The sequence below is a fragment of the Thermochaetoides thermophila genome (genome assembly GCF_000221225.1).
Source record: "Thermochaetoides thermophila DSM 1495 unplaced genomic scaffold scf7180000011816, whole genome shotgun sequence".
NCBI classification, from domain to species: Eukaryota; Fungi; Ascomycota; class Sordariomycetes; order Sordariales; family Chaetomiaceae; genus Thermochaetoides; species Thermochaetoides thermophila.
Window position 1 is genome coordinate 1,319,194 of NW_006383032.1, and position 23,100 is coordinate 1,342,293.

The following is a 23,100-nucleotide window of genomic DNA, read 5'->3' on the forward strand; positions in this document are numbered from 1 at the left end:
GAAACATGACAGATCAGCCGCCATGCTTCATGATCCGAAAGTTGATCATGATAAGGAAGCCCTCAATAACTGGGCCTACCAAAAGCCCTCGATTTGCTTCTGTTGTAGATCGCCTCTTTGTTATGACCAGCCTTTGTTGTCATGAACTGTCTTCCCTATTTACACACGTTACTCTCTTGCCCACTGAGCTCAGCTCCACCTCACACATGACGGGTGTTGTTGCCCTGAGGTCGGTGTTTCTAGCTGCTCATATTGATTGAAAGCCATGAATGACAATGTGGAAAAGACAAGTCCCAACGGAGTTATACACGTATGACATCTACAACTCGCGCATTCTATCTACCTATGGTAAACTATCAATCCTACATTCAAGAAGCATTCTGCTTCCCATACTCTACACCCTTGCCATCTCCAGCAAAGCGCCATGCACCCTACCCTTCTTACCAACCCTCACAAACTCCTCAAGCAGTTCTCTTACTTTCCTTACGTCCTCTGTTTCCTTCTCATCACCACCTTCAAACCCATCATACACCTTTACGACCGTAACAGCCCCCAATACAACCCTAGCACACACCGCAAACACATGCTGATCTGCCGTCCACCCCATTGGCCCATCACCCCCATTCTCATAGGAGCATATTGTATCGAGGAGCGATTCCAGACCTGCAATGAGCCAGCTTACATAGCCGTGGCCTATCCTGGTCATGGCCCCCGCCGTGCTACCAAAGAGCTGTGACAAGACTGCACACCAGCGCCTAGCCTCGCGAACCTCGTCAACAAACAGGTTCTGCTCTTCGGCCGCAAAAAGGGAGTCGTCGAAGTTGAGTGCTGCACGCAGCTGTTCGCCAGCTGGGACCATCACCCAGTCAGCCGGAGTGTTTTGTGCGCCGGTTAGGCGGTAGATGGCCCTTCTTAGGAGACTGTCATCCTCCTCGGTGGCAATGGGCCTAGAGTCAGAGTATTTGCAGGCCAGCCAAGCAGTAAGAGCATCAGCTGCGACGGGAGCGCTCATGCCGGTAGGGATGTTAAGTAATGCTGAGGTGGCGGCAGCTGCTTCGCAGCGGACGTCATCATCGTCGTCGATGAGGGCTGTGTAAAGCGTTGAGAAGAGTGGCAGATAAGATTTGGGAGGAACGCTCTGGGCAAATGTGGATGAAGTAAGCGTAAAGAAAGAGCGCAGAGCCTGGGAAACCGCGAAGCGCGTGTCGAAGGGGGGCGGCTATTATTGATTAGTTATCACCATCGAAGTAAGTATGAGATAGCGGGAACTCACATCGCGCATATCCAATTCTCCTCCGAGCATGTCTCCCCATGATCTCACCCTTCTGCCGAAGTCATCTTGTCCAATCTCCCCCTTCAGCAGCACAATGGCCATAATTGTGCCACTGGCTTCAACGAACGCTCCCCACAGTGCAGGGTTCAGCTCCTCTGCAGCCAACCTTTTCCAAAGACGATCCAGCTTCTCTGTGCTTGGCACAGCTGCCAACTCGTCCTTCTGAACCATCTTACCCATGATCTGGGCCAGATTCTTCACAGCCAGAGCTCGGATCTCGGGCGCCTGGGGACAGAGCTCACAGATGTCGAGGTGCAGCTCGCATAGCGCTGCTCTTACACCTTCTTTGTCGGTAGGCCAGACCTCAGGGATGGCGTCAAGAACCCGTGCAGCGGTATTAACATTACCAGGGAGAAGAGTTTCCAGCAGCATCTTGCGGAGGAAAGACAGGTCGTTGGAAGAGGCGGATGTGTGGAGGGCGTGCAGGGCTGCTTGGGTCTGAAGGAGGGCTGACTCCCCGGCTGAGGATGAGCGGAATTTGGACGGAGGAGCGAGGTACAGGAAGCCTAGACGTGCGAGAAGATTGAGGATTTCGAGATGGGCGGAGTACAAGTCAGGCGAAGGGGGGAACAAGGGGGCGTAGGTGTTGAGGAGGGTTAAGAAGCGGGTTATGGAATTCGAGTCTTAAGAAAATATTAGCCTTGTAGTCGCCACGCATTTGTAACCAAGACGTACCATTCTTCAACTCCACGCCCACATCCTTTTTTCTCTCAATAACAAACCTTGCGGTGAGGAGTATTCCATGCAACCGATTCGTGTTACTCTTCGCCTCTCCAAACAACCGCTCAATCTCCCCAACCCAGTCACCCTGTAGCATAAATGAACATAGCGTCCTTGCCGCAATCTCACGAACATGCCACAGCTTGCTGCCAAGATACCCTTCCACACAGCGCTTCAATTCATCGTGAAGATCTTCTGGGGGCCCGGCACGACGGATGATGTCTAGAACGGGGAAGACGGCCTCAGCTGCACCGGAGGACGATGAGGACTGAGAATCCAGGCTGGTATCGGCCGAGCGAAGAAGGTTGAGCATGACGCCCGGAAGGGTCTGGTACTTGGTGTAAGAGATGCGGACAGAAGTGCCATCCCAGCCAGACTCAATGGTGGCCTTGCTTTCGCCGGTGCCCAGCAGACAGTCGATCAAACTGCGAAGAAGAAGTAGGCCACAATTGCGGATGGCCCAACTATTACGAATTAGCTCAGCCCCAAACAAATGACAACTCTTGAAAGAGAACCTACACCTCAGACTTCAAACTCGTCGCCGCTAAATGTAATGTCCTGGCCAGATACGCCTCAGCCCGCTTGCTGAGCAGCGACGATCTGAAGATATCGCGCAACGAGTTCAGCGCGTGCACCTGTGGCAAGTTGGACCCGTCGGTCTCGACTATGCGCACAGGCTTGCGGGCAATGTCCTCCAGCGTGCTAAACACCTCGTCAAAAGAAGGTGACGAAGAGTTTGCTGCCAAGATACCGCCAATAAGGGAGGGGATACCGGCCGACCGGCGGGTAGTCGAGGCTTGGGTCTTGATACAGGTTAGAGCGCCCTGGTACCACTGCCAGAGCAGATCATCCGACTTGGGGAAAACACTCTTCAGATTCTGCGTCAGCTGGCAACACGTAGTGAAGGTGTATGACACCGTCGAGAAGGCACCGCGATGCCTCAGGCTGGCCAGCTGCTCAAACGCCAGGAAGCCGGTCTCGCGGAATACTTCTAATGGCGGGAAAGGCACGCCGGGCTTGTTAGGGAGTCTCAAAGTGCCAATCAGAAGACGAAGAAGGTTACTGTTCCCCTTAGTATGCTAGTTGCTTATTGACCAATGGTATGATAAAACCTACCTGGACTCATGCACAGCACGGAAGCTGAAGCTCAACAAGTCCTTTGTATCTAGCCCCTCGATGTCTTCCATCTCTTCGGGTAGATGGCCCTCAGGCGAGTCATCGCACAGGACGTGCTTGACCGTACGCCAGATGCGCTGAGCGTAGCTGAGGATACGGAGCTGTTGCTGGCGGAGAGTTTCGAGCTGGGCGTCGTTGTAAGTTTCCTTCGAGAGGACTTGCCAGACGTAGCTGGTAGAGTTAGTATATAATTGCAGTGGATAGAAGAAGATAGTTGAAAATCATACCTGACTGCAGCAAAGTCGGCGTGGACTGGGCTTTCGATGGCAGCATGTCCGAGATCGTTTTCAGCTTTGTCGACCTTTTGCTCAATTATGTCGAGCATGCCCTTTAACTGGGCAATTCTTTCTTCTTTGGTCCCCAGCCAGCTGCACAAGAGCCCCTGGGATCTGGCAGCACCATCGCCGTGATCAGCGCGCCCAGTCCGATCAGCCAGCTCCCTCGCCCGACTAACCACCTCACGTAGCAAGCCACGCATATCCAGCCCCTTGGCAACACCATATTCACCGGGCGACAACAGCCCCAAGATTGCGGCCGTTCCCTCTCGAACATCATCAAATGGATCCCAAAACAAATCCATTAACACGCGAATCCACGTCTGATCCTCACAAATGGCCTTCGCAATATCCGGATCAATCGTGTCATCCGTTGCTCCAGCATGTTTCCCCACACGCAGCAGCAACAATGTCGCCCTGACTCCAGTGATATGCCTCTGATACGACGCCGTAGGCAGTAACTCCCCTTTCAGGAATTCCAAATACCAGCGCAAAAACTCCTCGTGCCTATCCAGCACCTCCTTCGCATCACGTGAGTCTTTCAGTGCTACCTCGGGACCAAACTTCTTTGCCATGGTAGTCCCCGTCAGCCGCGGAGAGGCAAGGCTCCTCTGAGCAACAGTGATGATATTCTTCAGCCGCTTGACTAGGTTTTTTGTGAGACCAAGGACTTCATTGCGGACCTTGGCGTCGTAGTCGGCGTGGAAGGGGGCGAGATGTTTTCGGAGGAGAGAGATGGCTGCCGGGGAGAAAGGTTTGGTGGTTGCTTGGGAGGAAACCAGCAGGGCGAAGGCAGAAGAACGGACTGGGATGGAGGGGTGTGAGAGGAGGGCGTTGAGAGTCGAAGCTGGAAGGAGGAAGGTTTTTGAGGGTGGTTCGGAGGGGAAGAGGGCGTCGCTTGGTTCCTCAACGAGCCCGTGTTTCTTACCCACTTCGAGGGCTGCCAGCTGGAGGAGGAGACCCTGGTCTGACACCTCCTGGTCAATGGAGCTCAGGGTTGAGTTGGTGTTAAATACCTCAAGGAGTTTCAATGACTCCTCATGGCCAGATTTGAAGATGGGCGTCAGCACATACACCTTGATATCTTCGAGCACCTCCGGCCGTTGTACCATCGCATCACGCAACCACTCCTGCCATACCTCCAAAGTAAAGCCCTTCAGCTCGGCTGGAGCATCAGCATCCTTGGAAGCCTTGTAAAGCTCCTTGAACACATGCACAAGGCACTTGCCTGCTAGGGGGCATACATATGTGAGCTCCATCCACGAAAATAGATGGAACGCCCACGCCCTCCACACTTCCAGGCTTGACAGTCCCTCCACAGCCGGATCGACCTCCCTGAACTTCTCATACACTTCTTTCAACCCAACAACCTTCTTATTCAAGAACTGATCCAAACACTGCAATCCTGACTTGGTCAACATCCTCGCCGACTTCTTTGCCACAATTGCGACCAGTGTACAAAGCACATGCTCCTTGATCTTTCGTCCTGTCTCGGGGTCAGGATTTCCCTTGATGCAGTCCGCCAGGACATCAAGAGTCTGCTTCAGCGCGCGATGGGCATCAGCCTCGTACCACTCGAGGTAGAACGCGAAAAGCTCGATGGCAACAGCCTCGCTAAAGGCCCAGCGGCGGACAGTTTGGTCGGAGGACTTGCCACAAAGTTGGACGAAGCTGCAGAGTTTGACGCAGGCATGGCCGTTGCCGTGAAATTGGCGAGACTGGGTTGCGGAAGTGAGGAGGGTTTGGTAGGTTTGTTGAGCGACTCTTAGGAGGGGTTAGTAGAGGAGTATGTCTAATTGAGGGTTGAGGCAGGCTTACTGAAGGCGCTCTCCCTCAGGATGGCTCAAAACCCATTTTGCAATGGTGTTAGCATTTTCTGAGTAGTCATTGTCCTTAGCCCCGATTGGTGTTGGAGGAGAAGCGGGGAGTGTTGCCGCCGCCATGGTGGTCATGCCCCTCCTTGGTGATGAAGGGGCAATAACTTAAGTTTTTGTTGTTTACCCCGGGATTCAAAAAGCAACCTCCAGGGAATGTGTGATTCCTTGGAAATGAATGAGACTACAATAAGCTTCAGCCGCAAAATGTTGACCGACTCTTTACACGAGCAACGCTGACTTGGATGTGACTGAGAAATTTCAAATCATAGTCGAGACTGAGATGCGAGCCTTAGGTACGTACCCTCACTGAGTTCAACTTCACACCGAGCCAAGAGCGACCCGGTTAAGTGGATCGACCTGGTAACTGGCGCAAAGTACATCACCGTTGTACTTAACCATAAGCTCCCGTCACAACCACTGAAAATTCCGAGAAAACAATCACTTGGCAACAAACTGCCTTCTAGGAATACCCTCAGATCCTAAAACTGGATTTCCAAAGTGATCATGAGGCTGGCAACTCCTGTGGCAAGAACCTGACACGCACGTACTACGATCGCCAAGCCCAGCTACCGCGGTGCACGGACCAGCACTTGGCCTTGCGTCGAAATTTTTTAGACTTCGCTCTTATCGATGGCGGCGTGTTTGAGCGGCTTTGAGCGTCTTCGCTGGTCCCATCTATCCATCACCACCGTCGCTACCACACTACTCCTCTGAAAAGCGCCGATCTGGCTTATCCGACGCCCCTCAAGCTCCTGGTCCATCACGCAGAAGACTCTTTTTTCTTCGATCTTTGTGTATCTGAATAACTATTTCTTTTCCTTTTCTTCTCTGTAATTATACCAGCCTCATCAAAAAAACGCTGCCATGTCGATCTGGGATGCCCTGACAGGACGCAAGTCCTCGCAAACCTCGCAACCAGCAGCGCCCGCTGCTCCTGCTCCTGCGCCCCCTTCCACCCCGTCTCCCTCTCCATCCCCCCTCCAGCCCTTCGACCCCACGACCGCTCAAGGCGTCGAGTCCTTCCTGACTCCCTCCTCCTTCGCCGACCCGACACAACTACACCCGCTGGCCGGCCTTAACAAAGACACGTTAGAATACATTACCCTCGAGGACTCGGCGCTTTCCGATCTTCCTGGCTCCCAGTCCGTTCTGCCCTCGCGTGGCTTCACGGACGATCTCTGCTACGGTACTGGCACAACATACCTCATCGGTCTGACCATAGGTGGCGCGTGGGGTTTGCAGGAGGGCCTGAAGCGGTCGGTTGACCAGCCGCCGAAGCTGCGGTTGAACTCGGTGCTCAACTCAGTGACAAGGCGGGGTCCGTTCCTGGGTAACTCGGCGGGTGTAGTGGCGATTGTTTACAACTGCATCAATTCATACCTGGGGCATCTTCGGGGCAAGAACGATGCCGCTAACACCATTCTGGCTGGTGTCTTGAGCGGTATTATTTTCAAGAGCACGAAGGGTCCCAGGCAGATGTTGATTTCGGGCGGTATTGTGGGAACGGTTGCCGGCTGCTGGGCGGTGGGTTTACCCCTGGTTTGTGGTGTTTTGGTACGCACTATGCTGACTGGACCCTCACAGATCTTCCGCTCTGCCTTCGTCAGCGCCAAACAGCGCAAGCAGGAGCTTGCCTCTCTCTAAGCCCCTCGTAAGGCTCATCACCACCTACGAGTTGAGATCATCTTCGATCTCGACAATGTACAACTCCATCCCATCTATATCTAATCTCCGATAGGCAGCCATATGCAGGCTGTCGTGTGTGTATATGTCTTCATATCACAATCAGACCGACCTGAAGAAGGGTGTACGAATCTCAGGCGTGCGGGCGTGGGACTGAAACAGGGCAGGCGGCAGGCGGCAGGCAACCATAAAACGGGGAAGATTTGAGGTTGTTGGAAGGCATCATGAACGACACACGGCACTATTGGCAGAAGGGTATTTATTCTCTCCTCCCTATGGATGCATGGACACCAAAATTTGTATATTATGTATGATTCATAGAACGCTCTGGTTTTGAGCGATCAGGCACGGGGAATGTGGAATGGTTTTTGTCCTGTGGCAGGCGCCTGGCTATCATCCTATGAGCTGGCAGTGACGTTTATTCTTGGGGGAGAGGATTAATGGAGATACCCTACCAACCTAGATTGGTTTTTTGATATGTGGCCAGTTGGAGATGTGTTTTATGTTCGTGATCCAGGGGTTGATGACAGGATGAGCTGAGTCATATGTGAATTCCACACAGTGAACAGCACAAGATTCTGATCACAATGCTGATTGCCTCATTTCTCGGACATATCTTCCATGACTGTCCCAGAGGGCCCTTCCTCATCATCTTGCCTTCCTGGCATTCGGTGCCCTAGACAGAAGCCCCCGCCCTGTTTGGTCCTCTCCCGGGTATGGGCCGGCACATAGACCGGACGAAGGATCCAGCGCCAACAATTGTCAACATACACCCTGACTAGGACGAAAACCAAGTTTAAAGTTTTGATATATGTCTAGCGCTCTTACGAGGATAATCTCCTCCATAAAATATTTTTCATGCAAAGCATCTCTGCCGCATTCACACACTGGCCACGTGTGAACTTCCTACAAAGCAAACACTACTCCTTGATACCTCCTACGACCCCCCTTTACCAAAACCTTGTTTGTTTTCCAACATCATGCCTTGATTTCATCCTCATTTATGCCAAACCCCCGAGCTTTACTCAACCCAACTACTCTTTTGATACCATCCATCCAACATGCTGCCTACAAAGACCAACGCTAACAACAGAGACACTTCTTCTGCAGGTTGTCCCTGGTTCCCGTTTCCCCCTCTTGCCCCGCTCAAGAGCCTTTTCAAACTATCCACTTTCTCTTACGGTGTACGTATAACACCCTCTAAGCTAAAGACCTATCTTATCCTGCTTTACGCACACATCTCTCGCGTCAGGCAAGCTCCGATCTCCTCCTCTCTATAATTCCTCGGTGAAATGGGAGCGGGTAGCCTTCTTATCGATCAACTTCGGGCCCCCATCGGTACCGGGTACGAATTAATCTTCGTACCGAGTTCGACAGTCGAGCACTGGCTTGACTGGAAGGAACTCAAGAACCAGGAGCTAGTTGAGAGGTTGAAGGAGGTAGACGACTTCGTCAGGAAACCAGAGAACTGAAAGTTAATGAAGAGAGTTGAGGAGTTGATTGAAGAGGGGTGAGCGGGAAGTACAAGGACATTTCGCTGGGTGGTTGAAGATGTGGATGTCAGCTTGAGTTTGTGTGTAAGAAAAGGAATGGGGGAGTTGGGGTTAGGGTATTGAGAGATGGTAAGTTTTTGTTTCTCCTATTTTAATCATCTAATCATCATTATTTTCTGATTTTAAAGATAGCAAGGCAAAATCTAACTCAAGAATAACCAGGTCGATATATTCGCCCAAGACTTCATCAACCACACCAAGCCGACGTTGTCAGCAAAGTCAAGTTCTCCCCCCCCGGCCCCCTCGACGCGGATCGTCACCCCTACTTTAGTTTTATCCTAACCGACATCACTACCTCTGGGACGCTTTACATTGGAAATGCACCCTCAAGCATATACTCTACAGGTTTAACGTCTTTAGCCCACGACCAAAGACCGATCCTAAAACTCTGCACGATATTCGGAATGATGACTTTGAGGATTGGGAGGGGTATGCCATTTCCCGGAGGTGCCAATGGGATGAGATTCTGAGACGTAAGGGCATGATAGAAGAAAGGGAGAAGATTGAGGATGTTTTACCAGAGGTTAATGAGAGGGCTTGGAGTGTCAAGCTACAATATCCTGAACTGGAAATCAAATTAAATCTAATATCAAGAATGGCAGCACTGTCAACGGCTCAGGATTTGTCAACATCGGCACCAACGCTTCAAGCAAGGAAGACCAACCGAATGAACTCAGGCGTCTTCTCGCAACTCACCATCTCGAGTTTACGCCAGCAAGCCCCGAAAAGAACCCGAATGGGCCTACTGGTTCCTGGATGTAGAAGGCAAATTTCAGAAATGGAAGGATGGGATGAAAGATCAGAGTCAACCAAACCAAGGCCAAAATATATTGTCTACTAATGGCTATGGACAAAAGGGGAGATGCCGCCACTGGAATTCCTCATGAGAGGCGAGAAGATAGAAGAGTGAACATGAACATACATTAGGAATGATCATGCCGTTGAATGGGAGAGACTGAAGGCAATTGCCAAGAAAGAAGGAAAGGTGTCTATTTCATGAGGGTAAATCTTGCTAAATTCTCTTTTTTTTTTGCATCACCTTTTTTCACTCCTTCATTTCTCCCAAACTCGATATACATGGAGATATAGACGCTATTTTTGTCTAAACACATTGCTAACAATGCCCCAAACACAGCCCCACAACCTCCGACATTACGCCTACGTCAGCCGCATGCGCAAGCTGATATCCTTCCTCAAGAGAATCGTCAAAGACGACCAAGACAGTGGAGAAGTCATAGTGTTGATTGACTGGATCGAATCCGGTGGGTTTAAGGGTATTGGAGACGATTGTGCATCTGATTACGATGCTCAGCACGAGAACGGAAATGAGGACATGGCTATGGGTGACACTTTCTTGCAGGACACTATAATAGAGGATGCCTGGGAGTTTTGACGCAACAATTACAGCGTATTTGGCTTGGTCTTGATTGGGTATGGGAATTTACGGTGTTGATACAACATCCTGATGGAGGAACCATTCTTGGAGAATCATGGAGGATGCTTGGGAACTTTAGCATGACCACAAAGAAGCAGCTATGGGGCGATTGACTAATTTTGCTGGCTTAATGTCCGGAAGGACTATTTACAGCGCGCGCAATGGTTATGTTAATCGATGTGGGTTCATGGCAAAGGACAGGGGCATACCATCAGAGTTAGTGTTCGGATTGTGGTTTCTGGCCATGGTATAGCACAGAATGAGACTCATTGAGCAGATTATGGCATTTAGCAGAACTAGGCTGTGCTCTTTCTTCGTCAATAAACAATTGACCCACCTTACAACGCTTGACCAAGTGATGCCGAAGATGGTGTCTGCCATTTTGGTGACGATACTGGATTTCCAGGGAGGAGTCCGTGGACTAAGGTGCATGGATTAGCATCTGTGAGCCTTGCCAAGGCAGTGTTTACATTACCAGCGAGAAGCTTCGTCGCTTGTTTGTTGCGAGCGCTGGTAATGATGCCCCGAATCAGATTGGATAGGGTTGACATCAACTTGATCTCGGCTAAGATGCACTCTCCTCTAAGAATAAACACTTGTCCAAGTTTTAGGGGCTTGCTTGTAATGGTAATGGAGCCATGGTGAACTTCTTCGTGTCGTTTTAGGCCGATGGCACCATCGACCTGTGCGATCATTCGCCTTGGCTAGAATTAAGCTCCATTGCCCTGGCAGTGCCTGGGCATTAGCTGCCTTCTGGATGGCCAAGTTCCCAGACTGAAGAGTGGCTGGCAGCCATCTACATCCACCTGCTGAGTGACTCTGTATCTTTCAGGTAGGGTCATGTCACAATCACGAAGCCACCTGACCTCATTTGGAGGAAGTCGCCGCTATAATGGGTAAGCTACCTCTGGGTCATCCCCTAAGGAAATCTTCCGCGCGGTTCGGGAAGCTCATATGGGTATCCCATTCGTAATAGAACCGGTAGACTGATTACCCATCATATGTCACGAAACCTGCTCATCTCTTATTCGACCATTCCATCCACACGAAGGCCAAGCACAGCCCCCTGAGCTCCGACATAAGCGCTGAAGGCTTCGTTGCGCTACCTTCCTCAAGCTCCACCAGAGCAACCGCAGCAATCTATCACATATCCTTCTGTCCTCAGATGTCCTATTTGGCCCTTTTGTTCTGCTGATTGTCGATCCATACCCCACACTGTCCATAAGCGCGAAGGTTTGTTCATGGCATCTTGTTCCCAACAGACCTTTGAGTAACAGTCAACAAATCAACAAGGAGCAGCCCTCACCTAAACAAAGCAGCCACAGCCTCGCACCTCATTCGCTCGTCAGAGAAGCCACGTAAACGCTGCTTCATTTAGATACCGGATGCGCTTGCATGACGGAGTTTTCTAGAGGCTCTGATATGCACTTGGGAACCTCTGCACGGCAGCCAAGCTTGCCAGAGTATCTTGCCACTCGACGTAGGCTTACGTCCCGATGACTGTTGACGATATGGACAGAGTAGTCTTCATCTTGTAAAATTTTAGCATATCGCTACCGCATCCACGTACCTCAGGTCTAGGCAGCTATCCCATCATAATAGGTCCCTCCCCTTGGTAAATACAACTGCATCATGGTGAAGTAGGCGTGCATGCGTGCTGTATGCTCCTCTCGCGAGCAAACCCGTATTTGAGTGACGGTCCAATCCTGTCTCAGATTTCATCCCTAACACAGGCTCTCTCTGACAATCGGCTTCTAATTCTGTGCTCCCTGCTCACTCCGAGTCTGGCACCCTTCTCTCATCAGGAGGTAAGCGAGGGCGTGAGGTAGCACCTATGACAGCACGTGTCGTGTTCCATAACATAAGCGTTGAGTCAGTTGGTCTTCACGAACCCAGCTGATCCCGTAAGTCTTCTTGTGCACTCGCCACCACGTCGGGAAAGGATCGAAGGGTATCAATGGGAGAAGAATTGGAACGCCATGGCTGCAGGGTAAGGACCCAGTGTTGGTTTTTGCATGGTAGATACTGGCCACTTCCCAACTCTTGTATGCTGCTGGGGAGGAACTATATTAGGTTACTCTGTCCTGAACGTTATGCCGCGCCTCTCCGTTGAAAGGTATCCCTCCCTCCGAAACGTGTGAAAAAAAAAGTGAGTAATTCTCTCTTCCTGTTTCGTCTGTTCAGCTTATCTCTGTTGTACCTGGCGCTAGTCAAGTTCCGAGCCTGGCTGCCCATTGTCAACTGGGCCAGGGTAGGTACGATGGGCCGGAGTATAGCTTGAAGCCAATGGAGCTGACCATGCCCACAAATCCAAAGCACCTTAGGTCGCCGATGTCAGAGAGAGACAACGATGTACGTTGTCAAGGCAGAAAGGCAGTCTGCCTTGCCCCTGAAGCCAGCATCGACAATCGCAAAATCACCCAGCTGCACAAGGATGCGCGTTCATGCACGCGCCCTCTCCCTCAAGGCATGAGGCCCAACCTCCAGGATTTACCCCAGGAGAACCAAAACGTCGGTACTCATGTTGATTTATGCCCAAAGAAACACCTACCCTATGACGTTATGACCCAAAAAACCAAACCCGCGAAAAAAAAGATCCAAAATCGTGGCGCTGTTGAAACATATGGAAAGCTTGTTGACGTGGCAGAAGTTGGCACCGCCGGCCCGAGACATGACAGGCTTGTCCTGCTATAAATGTGGGGCAATATCTCGGCTGCCTCCTGAGCACAGGGCCGAAAGGCGGGAACAAGACCGTTGAATGCCCCACCTGGCAGCCCGTACCGCCGCTCAGCCCCAGCCTCTTCGGCCGTCGCCTCGTCTTGGCTCGTCGAGCTAGCAGCCCCACCTCAGGGGATGCCGAAGGTTTGGGTTTCCGCTGTTTTTGCAATACTTTCGATGTAGATCTGATGCAATGCACTGCGTCAGAGATTTGCGTTTGGGTTTCGATAAGGTTGGTTACCTAGCAGCGAATTGCTTTGCTGTTCATTTTATGGATGTTCAGCTGCAGTAAGTTGTTTTGGTTGGCGTTGCTGGGTTGGTCATGGCCCTGGTTCGAGTGACGTCAACATTGGCCAGGGACATAAACATCCTGGCTCTACTCCCTGCTCTCTCCTCGGCTGGCCTACCGACCTCCGGATCAACCACAGCCCAAACCCAACCCCCACACTTTGCAGGTCTTGCCTCTCCCGTTCTTCTCCGAGGACTGCTGGAATCTTTCCCCTGTCGTTTCGGAAGGGGAAAAATTTATTCACTCATCAGCGCTTCGCTTAACCGTGGGTTGGGTGATTTCGGTTGGATCGTTCCGCTGCGGTGGCTTTCTTCAAGATGGCCGTTTGAAACCGAGAAGCCTTCCTGGCCAGCCAGTCCCTTGCCGATGGCAAATTTTATTTCCAAGTCATTTCTCAGGTTGCCCAAGCCTGTGTGAGTCACCGAAGATGCAGCATGATCTTGCAAGCAAAGCTCAAGAGTACACAATTCGAGTGGTTGCGGATTGCCCAAGTTGTGCATCCAAAAGACGAGAGATGTGTCCAGATGTTGGATGCGTTGGTGGTTTCATGAGAACCTTTGCTCGTGGCCGCGTGCCATTTCTACTGGACTTTGATCACGGGATCCTGTGATGAGGGTGCCGACATTGAACTTGTGTAAGATATCTCGCAGGTCAAGTGACCAAGGGCGCTAGTCACGCTATCGCGAGATCGGCGATGTGGGAGGTTTTTGAGAGGGGTCTGAGAGCGGGAACGCAACAGCGGCGAGTAGGCTCAGGCGAAGGCCAGCTTGTATTAGGGCTCAAGCCTCTTGGGAATCCTACCTCTGGCAGCCAGCCACCTACGCAAGCCACAGTATGAGGGGAGCTTCCTGCCATCTTGTTGGATGGAAAGAGAATGGTCACAAGCTTCTTGGAACCTGTATGCAGGAATTTGCTGCAGCCATGGGATGAAGTGAGATATGGGCCGACAGGATGAGAAATGTGCACGTGACACAAGTCAAAAAGGGGGCACTGTGTGGCCAGCAAGGGTTAGGGTCAAGAATGCGCCGCACATGACCCAGTCCAAAAGTTCTCAACCCCCACAAGTTTTCGCCTCTCGCACTATTCTACTTCCGCTTACACACTGTAACCTAAACCTTGAGCCAGGAATTGCCCGTAAAACGTAAATATCCTCCAGCCTGGTGTAACGAGACCATGCCGCGCTTCCCGCGCGCTCGGAATAACTTTGTCTCAGAACGCGATCGTCACGGTTTCGCTGAGCATCGTCAATCTTAACATTTCGTCGGGACCGTCACTGATGCCGTCTTACACGGCCGGCGTTGATATGGTCCGTGTTCCGTGTAACCTCGAGATCAGATACTAGGAAGTACGATCAAGATACCGGTGTCGCTCCTTGTGCGAGCCGACGAAGACTGAACAGCTCCTCTGCCGTCTCTCCGTCGATTAGCACGTAATGATGCGGCCCGTTCGGATCACTGTACTTATGATCCATAAATCCGCAATCCAGAAACGGAAATCAAAGCTAAGTAATTTGCCCAATCACCGTCCGCGGTTTCGGGCGTTCTCTCAGATGGCCGCCGAGGGGGCTTCGGGCGGCCAGCCAATGACACGCCGTAACAGGGGTTCTATCACAAGCAACTTTTTGCACACCTTCCGCACTAGTATACCAGCATAGGGGCAGGACGATGCATCCATGGTAAATTGCCACCAAGAAGTTAGTATTCGTTGATTTCTTCCAGCTTGCCATGCATTCCCCTCCCACATCCGGTTGTTCGGTTGCTTCAGGAGTTAAGGGTATTTTGCATTCTCGGTCCCAAGACTATGGAGATTGACGATCCTGGTGGGACTTTGGACCCCTGCGGGTTTCCGGATTGGGCATGCCACAGAGATCGAGCGCGCAAAAAGGGCCGTCAAGAAGCGCGGCGCGCTTGTTTGTTTCATGTTGGTTCTCCGGGGCATATCTTAGCCGCAGCAGTCTTTGGTCGGTCGTCACTATGAGGTAGGTAGCTCTCAGCGAGCCCGGGAAGCCGTGAAATGGGAAGAGACCGGACCTGCAGTCATACGGCTCGATGAGCATGATACAACCTGACACGATCTGCTGAGCTCTTCCGTCAATACACAGTAATCCAATGCACTAAAGTTGTGGAATAATTATCTCATTTTAGGACACTTCAGCTGCGACGATACGCATCGCAATTTTGCGTGGTCTGGCCAATATGATAGCTCGAGACGCACTCCAATAAGGGCAGACTCATCACAGAGCGTGGCTTCAATCTTCATGCGCTATCCAGAGCATCAGGCGCGCCTGGAACGCTTCTCGAACGCATCAGGCAGGCTGCAGAGTGGAAGGCGATGGCAGTGGTGAATGAGTGGCTAAGGATGGTCCAGGCCTCTGCAAGATAGATTGGGGCCTGTTCGAGGCGAGAACCCTGCAGAGGGGTGCACCCCACCAAAACGGCTCGACATACTTTCAGTCAAGTGCACACACATCACAGCGTAGGAACCGGAGCACTTCCGGTGGGATTGAGGGACATCTCGACGTGCATGTTATACACATGGCAGATCTCTTATAACACCACCCTCGTACTAGTAGAGCGGCTCTCGAGGCGCTTGAGAGGAGAAGGAAGGTTACGATGGCGGTTGTCGACACATGTTGCGGACGCGGGCCAGCAGTCCGGCAGACCGGAACCTATCCGTCTGCACGGGACGAGAGAGATCTATTTCGTCCCCTGAAGCGCCGGGTGAGTGACCCGAATCTCAAATCCTCGTATCAAACTCACCTAGTACTTGAGACACGGGCTGGGTCTGCTTACCACCACCCCAAAGGGCAAGATGGCTATCGTCGGATCTGTTCCTGGTATCCAACCAGTAGGACCAGCAGTGGTCTGGACTCAAGTCAGTCAGACTCACCTATGTGTTCAGAATCTCTTGGTGTAGGGCCTTTCGCCCATCAAGGTGCCATCTACCTGTAGACAGGTCTAGACAGGTGCAGCACGGGGTACGCTACCATCCATTACGCGTCATCCACACTGCTCAAAGCAGCGAACAGGAAGCGCGTGCTCCCGTGATTCATTGGGGGCTGCTTAGTTCTCTCCAAGCTGTATGAGCAGTCAGAAGGGATCCCAAGCTCGACAATCGACTGGAGGATGGCAATCGCCCCTGGCATGAAGTAAAATTGCATTGCCATACACAGTAACTAGCCTGTCCCAAAAGCCGCCTACCAAACACAACACTCAAAACCAAACACATGAAAATGTCAAACAGCAACATCGGCGGGGGATGGAGAAAGGCGGGGTTTCAATTTAGGGATGTTGGGGTGGAATGCCTGGCTTGGCAAGCAGGTTACGAGGGTGGTACGTACCAGCAGTTCCCAAAGGTTTGTCGCGGTGGCGTTGTGCAGCCCCACTGCAGGGCAGGGCTCCACTTGGCCCACCAAGCCATTGCCCAACGCTGCATTTCAGCTCCCCGCAGGCGAAAGCAGGCGGCCACCCTCAAGTGAGGGAATGAGCAAGAGGAAAATCCAGCCAGCAAGGTGAGTGGGCGGGAGTGCATTGGATGTTTTTTTTTTTTTTCATTTGGTGTTGCTGCAGCACAGCCCTCACCAGAAGCACCTCCGCAGGCTCCTCACTGTTGGGACGGCCTGAGATCCCAACGGACTTCCCGGCTCCAGCAACAGCGGCGCCAGTGCAAATGGGAAAGAAGAAAACGCGGTCAATGGGCTGCCGCTCAAACATGGCTCTCGACGGTGATGGGAGGGATGTGCTCTCGATCAGCGTTGTCTGATGATGATGGACTGGGTGTTGGCACAAGGACTCCACGCCGTGACAGATCATCGGGGCTGACACAACGACGCTGTGCTCGCCCTGGACCAAGCGTTCTTGCGTGTTGGTACGTAGAATACGGTAATTTACAGACTGGCACAAGACTCGGTCACCCGTCAGCCGGCTCATGCGGACAGGCGGCGCAGGCAGCCCGTGGAAACCCGAAAAACCGGCCAGACCTGCCGTGGTGGTGGCTAATCTCATGCATGTCTGCGGGTATGCCGCCCACAGAGAGCTGGCAGCTTACCACATGTCTGGCGAGCCGTAACGTTACCAATACAACCAATACAGCCATTACAGCTTGCTTACAGTTTTCAGAGGGCATCACCCTCGCCTCCACCGCACCCGTGGACGCAGTGGACGCACCGATTGTCGACCGACGGCAGATGGGAGGGGACCTCTGATCCCGTGTGAACAAGAGACCACACACCCTCCCGGATGCCCTATCCTGCATTTGGGACCACGAGCCGCCGTCTGGCGGACCATACAGACCCATGTAGACGGAACACCCTGGACGGCTGCCCTGCTAGGTGCTTGGAGATATCCCATTGACCGGAGATTCTGAGAGTCGTACTGGGATGGCCTTGGTGCTCATCTCGGACGCTCACGCTCGCTTGCCATTTTCTCCAGGTCACCACATAACTGCACTGGAAGGCATCCGAGTCCACACAATGGCCTTTACGGGTCTCTGGATGCATCCGGGAGACGACCATCGCAATCTAGTGCTGCATGCATACCAAAACAACTGACTCGGGTCCGGGACCCGTTCGGCGGGAGCGTCGTGAGGGTGAGGGTGAGAGCCTGGAAGGCCCACGGTGGCAGTGGGCTTGGGTCGAGGTGGGCTCCGTGGCCTCTGCCGGGTCTGCGGGCGTTTGTATAACTCCCGATCTCTCCCACCCCTCCCTACCCACGACGCAGATACAAAGAGGACCAGGCTACGCAGGCGACCAGATCCAGACCACCAGGCTCCCCCTCCCCGAGCCCGCCAAGCCCCCACCATCCTCGCACTGGTCAAAAAGATAGCATCCCCTCACCTCATCGTGTCTCTCTCACTTCTTTTTCTTCACGGGTCAGCCCAAGCCACCCCCCGGCCTTAATACGCGGCTGCTGGTGCGCAAGCTATCCCCTCCCTGTTTCCGGGTCTCGTCCGGCACCGTGTCCCGTCACCATATCTTGGATCTTGGCCGTCGTCGTCACCCTTCTGGTCACCCTCCGTCACTTTGGCTCACTGTTTGTCACACCTTGAACACACCTTGATTCTTATTTACTATTCGTCTCTGCTGCTCCCGGCCAAAGCACGACTTTTCCCTGCCCGGCGCCTTGCCTTCCTCAGCTAACGCCTGCCTTTCTCTTGTTTTTTCATTGCTCTCAGCTTTAAGCTCTGCTCTGCCATAATGCCGCCTCAACTATTACCCGCCTCGGCCGCCGCCTTTGCGCCTCGGGCCTCATCCGTCAATGTCGTGCTTGGCTCTAAGGTCGAACCATGGCTCACCCAGACGCTCAAGCGCATCAACAAGATCAAGCGCCCGCTCAACAGTGTTCCTCAGCACCAGCGCTGCCTGACTGAGACATTATCCTCGCCGAACGCCATCTGGACATTAGCCTCGTTGTTGCTGCCCAAGGCGCCCGACTCGGAGCTGATCAAGGATGAAAACCCGCTGCGCGAAGCCTTTAATAACTACCAGATGATTCATCTCGAGGCCTATGTCGTTCACGTCGATATGGTCCTGCGCAACGAAGTCGCCTACAAGCTCACACCAGAGACGATCGAGGCCCTGATCAAGTACCACAAGGATGTGCACTGCCCAAATGCTAAGGCTAGTGTCCCGGACTGGCCAGAGAAGGAGCAGCAGGCAAAGAAGCTTCACGACGACTTCATCCAGGCCATTAATAAGTTCGTCTTCCGCACTCATGTCTCCGCCCTCGAGGGTCTTGAGGAGGATGGTGCTGGCGAACTGTTGGCCGGCCGCAGTGAGGACGTCAAAAACGCTGTTCTCGCCCTCATGAAGCCCCTTGTCCCTCCGCCCCCAAGAATCGTCGATGTTGTGCGCCAGCCGCCCTTGCTGCCCTCTTCCCCGGGCGTCTGGACACAGGCTCCTCCGCCTCCTGCTATGCCTGCCCCCGTCGAGTCCTGGAAGATCCTGCCCTCCAGCCCAGCCTCCACTACATCAGTCGACTCCACGGCGACTCCCTTATGGGCCGTCGACGTGACCATGCCATCGCCCCCTCCGCCCCAGCCGACATCGGCCTTCACCACCGAGCCCTTCACTACTGCTGGTCTTTACGCGCTGTGCTCGCCGCTGGTGACGGCCTCAATTCCGCCGGTGACTGCTTCGCTGCCGCCTACCTTGCCGAGCACCATGCTTGCGCCGACGTGTGGTGTCAGTCTCGGATACCACACCTTTGGATGGGACAGCAGGTTCCCCTCGGAGTACGCGGCAACCACGATGTGACTAGCACCATCGCTGCCTGCTAGGTCTGGAGCTGGGCCACCATCACTGCCACCGCTGCCGACTACACTGCCAACTCGAACGAGCTTTCCGGCTGTGACGACCGCCCCATAACTTGTCAGGTAGATTACTCAAAGAACTGGCTGGCTGTCGCTGGTTGGACCGCTCCAGACTGACGGGCAGGCAGAAGGGGCGAATTATGAAGCCCTCGGTCGTCTACCAAATAAACAAGTAGGTAGGCGTTGGCATCTCACCTGGATGGTTGGCGCGCTGGAGGATGACGTCTTCAGATCGGGTATTCGTCAGCTTCAGCACAAATTGGTAATATCTTCTCTCTTTTTTTTTTTCCTTTTTCTCTCCCATCATGATACCACACCCCGAGCGGTCATTTTCTCATCATCTCATCTCACATCATGGCTGGTCCTTGGGCGGGTAATTTGTTGAGTCTTGCATTTTTTTTTTCATCCATACAGATCGCACAGCACACAGAGCATGCATGAAAGGGTGTCTCATACAGGGTTCGGTTGGTTGGTTACGGTCGGGTGATCGGTTTGAAAGACGAGACCGCAGCAATGCGACCCACTCATACCGGTTGAGTAGTTTTTTTATTTACAGACCCCCGCTGAGCATGGGGCTGGAGTACTGAGCAAGACTGGTTTTCTTGTTTTGTTTGTCAGTTTGTGCACGCTCTTTTATTTTGTTACTTTCCTGATTTGGTTGGGGAGGCTGGTATGGTGGTAGGTTGGATGATGGGTTGGCTGGGATCCCCGAGGGAGGATAATACCCCATGTGTCCTAGATCATAAGGGCACATGACTGTCATTCCCTTTCTTGCTCCTGTCTCTTTCTTTCATCAAACACAGACTGGATTGTTTCGCTGGCAGGAACACGAAACACCACCCCATCATTTAGGACTGGTTTCCCTTATAAAATACGTACGCCTAATTGTCGTCTCTTTTTTCTCTCATCTACGTCGGAACCCCGTCTTTACCTACTCGCCTCTGGCAGACTGCGATCTGGGATATGCGATGCCCGATAGGCGAAAGGTAGAAGAGACAAAACACCGGCTGTCTTTTGATCGACGACAGAGCAAGAGTAGGAGCAGGAGAGCAGAGGGAAATGGAAAAGTTGAGGTATTTTGTTGGTTGGCTGATATGCGATGGATTCCGCGACCGACCGAGTTCGGCTTCGACCACGAGATGACGTGTCATCGCAGAGAGGAAGAGGATGAGAAGGAAGAAGGAAAGGAGAACCGATTACGCTGCGACACTGTCCCGCCAATCGGTCGATCTCGACTTTCATGACGATGACGATGGAACAACGCGAGGGAGGCAAAGGAAGCGGAAGTTTGGTGGTCGACTCTTGGATCGCAGGTCCGGTCAAGGCCACCTCTTGCATTTGACGAAGAGGAGGGTCGACTACGCTGCGACAAGCGATCACTTCAGCTCCCTTCCTGCTTATTCTTCGAGTTAGGTTCAACAACTTCAGCTGTGTCTCGCCGTTGGGTCGAAGCTGAGGTTCAAAGGAGAGTTAACAGGCTGGTCATGTATCGCAGGCAGGTCATGATCTCCTCTCACTTGAATGAGATGGGTATCGATTACGCTGCGACATAGAACCAGCCAATCTTCATCTCATTACCTCGCTCCCCCCATCAAAACGGAATGGGCTACAAGTGGCAGTTCTATGCGACACCGTTTGCGTTTCTGTTCGACTCGAATGGGTTCGGGTCTTGCATCGCAGGTCCGGTCAAGGTCCGCCTCTCACGGTGAGAGGGGGTCGATTACGCTGCAGCAAGAGCTTGAACTCGCGTTCTGTCCGAACAACGATAACAATGATGGCCGCGAGAAGTTGAGTGCCCGGTGGGGATAGTGCATCGCAGGCTGGTCAAGGTTTGCCTCTTTCTCTTCTTTCTCACTCTTTTATCCTGGTCGGGCTTGGTTTGTCTGGGGTGGTTGGACGTAATGGATAGTTTCAATGGGGTCTCAGCCAGCTCATCAGTAGACTTGCCGCTGGCTGGCCTATCTGACCTAATCTGGATGATCAAGGATGGATTATATGATATATGCATGACTGGACCAATCCGCCACTGGGTGGCGGCTGGAATATGAATATGAATATATGCTAGCTAGCTAGGTTAAACAGTTACGACGATGGAATATACCGGCAGGGCCTGATTTGATCGACTACATTTTGATCTTTCGACTCTTATGTTGAGTGTCTTGTGTGTGCCCCCTGAAATCAGTCAAGATTAGATCTGAGGTCAAAATTGTTATCCGGTAGATAAAAAGATAAGGTGCAACATCTATGTACACCACAGGCTGAAATGCCTAGCCCACATCTGGTGGTTGGACTTATCGTCATCAAGCAACTGGTTACTTGATAAAACAGCCAACCTGACAAAGTTACGCTTAACTTGCAAGCCTGAAGATATCCTGCCACATCAACATCCTAACTCTCTCTCGGAGAAGTCAAGTTTACCGTATGAGTTTGTCAGCTAGACACAGTCTCTTAACCTAAAGTTGCTGCTGGACCTTCTCCTCTTTGGTCCATTCGCAATTCCACCCATGCATCCGCTTTAGCTCTTTGAATGGTCTTTCGTTTTTTTTCTGTTCTTCTGGCTGTGGCCCCTTTCTGCATGTTTAATCGTCTCGCTCCTTGCTTCGAGAGACTCTAGAGGTCTCTAATCCCGCCCCCAAAAGGGCCATGTATAATTGATCTCCGTATGACTTTTCTCACTTCCCAGCCGGCCCTTATATGCCGGTCAACACCTTCTAGAACAAAACACCCTCGTCAGCATGAAGATCCCTCTGCTGAAGCATGCAACATTGAAATTCTGTTTGGATCCTAATTTTCCAGCACCTGTAACCTCGCGCCAACTGGCCGAGCATTTGCAGCATTGAACTGAAGGGGGGGAAACTTGGGACTGTGTCTGCTTAAAACCTGAATATATGAGCAAACACACAACTCCTCCGGCAAAATCAGAACTTATATACAACATGATACTCGAGGGACTTTAGAGACTCTGGTTAACCCACTTTTGACAGAGAGTAGAAGCAAAGTGTTTGGCTGGAAGTGGGTCCACTCTGTCCTACTCTTAACATCTCTTTGTACTTTACCAATCTGCCAAGCCTGCACTTTTGTATAAACCGGGTAGAGGCTGCCATCATGTGGTCCAGGGCTTGTGACGATGACTGCAAGCTACTGATCTAAGCTGAGGCACAAAGCAGTAATAAGCTGACTCATATCATCCAGTCTCTCTTTTGAATTAATGTAGTCTCCTGATTTCCTCTTCTTGAGATTTAGTTCATGGACCTATGATAAGGCCAAGATCATGGAGGAGGAAGCAGTCAACTTGCCTCGAACATCCATTACTGGAGGCATCCCGGGTAGAGAGTAAACTTCTACCATGGCACCGCGGGGTGCGCCTAAACTGACCTAGATACACAAAGTGCTCATTCGACCAAAATGGGTTACAGCCTCGGCGCTGCTTGCGCCTGCCTTGCCGTGTGACGGGTCACCAACTCGCAGCATTGCTATCCTGGATCCCTGAGCGGTGGCCTTCCATTAACAAGACACAAAACATTTCTTCTCTCTTCACCTTTCAGACCACGAAAACAACTGCGAAACATCGCCGACATTCACAGAACAGGATTACAACTGGAATGTGTCTCCCGTGTTTTCCGTTTTCTGAAGCCAAGTACGAGCGCAACGACGATGCTGGTGGTCAATACCAGTACGTCTGGAATGGACAGTCGTGGGTGCTGCGAAAGAAGGTGAGCCTGTTGTTTTCTA

The 23,100-nt window shown here is 52.2% G+C and overlaps 4 protein-coding genes across 4 annotated transcripts; 3 read left to right on the forward strand and 1 right to left on the reverse strand.

The window, feature by feature from the left end:
* Nucleotides 1–394: 394 nt before the first annotated feature.
* On the reverse strand, nt 395–5,447 carry CTHT_0024470 (uncharacterized protein; the record flags this gene model as incomplete). The annotated part of the gene is made up of 7 exons (XM_006692846.1): nt 395–1,219; nt 1,274–1,956; nt 2,009–2,517; nt 2,573–3,115; nt 3,170–3,400; nt 3,457–5,268; nt 5,323–5,447. The coding sequence occupies 7 exons, from the start codon at nt 5,445–5,447 to the stop codon at nt 395–397; spliced, it is 4,728 nt and encodes a 1,575-aa protein (XP_006692909.1).
* A 798-nt stretch (nt 5,448–6,245) lies between these two features.
* On the forward strand, nt 6,246–7,025 carry CTHT_0024480 (uncharacterized protein; the record flags this gene model as incomplete). The annotated part of the gene is made up of 2 exons (XM_006692847.1): nt 6,246–6,905; nt 6,966–7,025. 2 exons carry the CDS (start codon nt 6,246–6,248, stop codon nt 7,023–7,025), a joined length of 720 nt encoding a protein of 239 aa, XP_006692910.1.
* Nucleotides 7,026–9,737: 2,712 nt separating this feature from the next.
* CTHT_0024490 (uncharacterized protein) lies at nt 9,738–10,010 on the forward strand (the record flags this gene model as incomplete). Its single annotated transcript, XM_006692848.1, has 1 exon — nt 9,738–10,010. The coding sequence occupies one exon, from the start codon at nt 9,738–9,740 to the stop codon at nt 10,008–10,010; it is 273 nt and encodes a 90-aa protein (XP_006692911.1).
* Nucleotides 10,011–18,253: 8,243 nt separating this feature from the next.
* Nucleotides 18,254–19,312, forward strand: CTHT_0024500 (uncharacterized protein; the record flags this gene model as incomplete). The annotated part of the gene is made up of 1 exon (XM_006692849.1): nt 18,254–19,312. One exon carries the CDS (start codon nt 18,254–18,256, stop codon nt 19,310–19,312), a length of 1,059 nt encoding a protein of 352 aa, XP_006692912.1.
* Nucleotides 19,313–23,100: the final 3,788 nt, after the last annotated feature.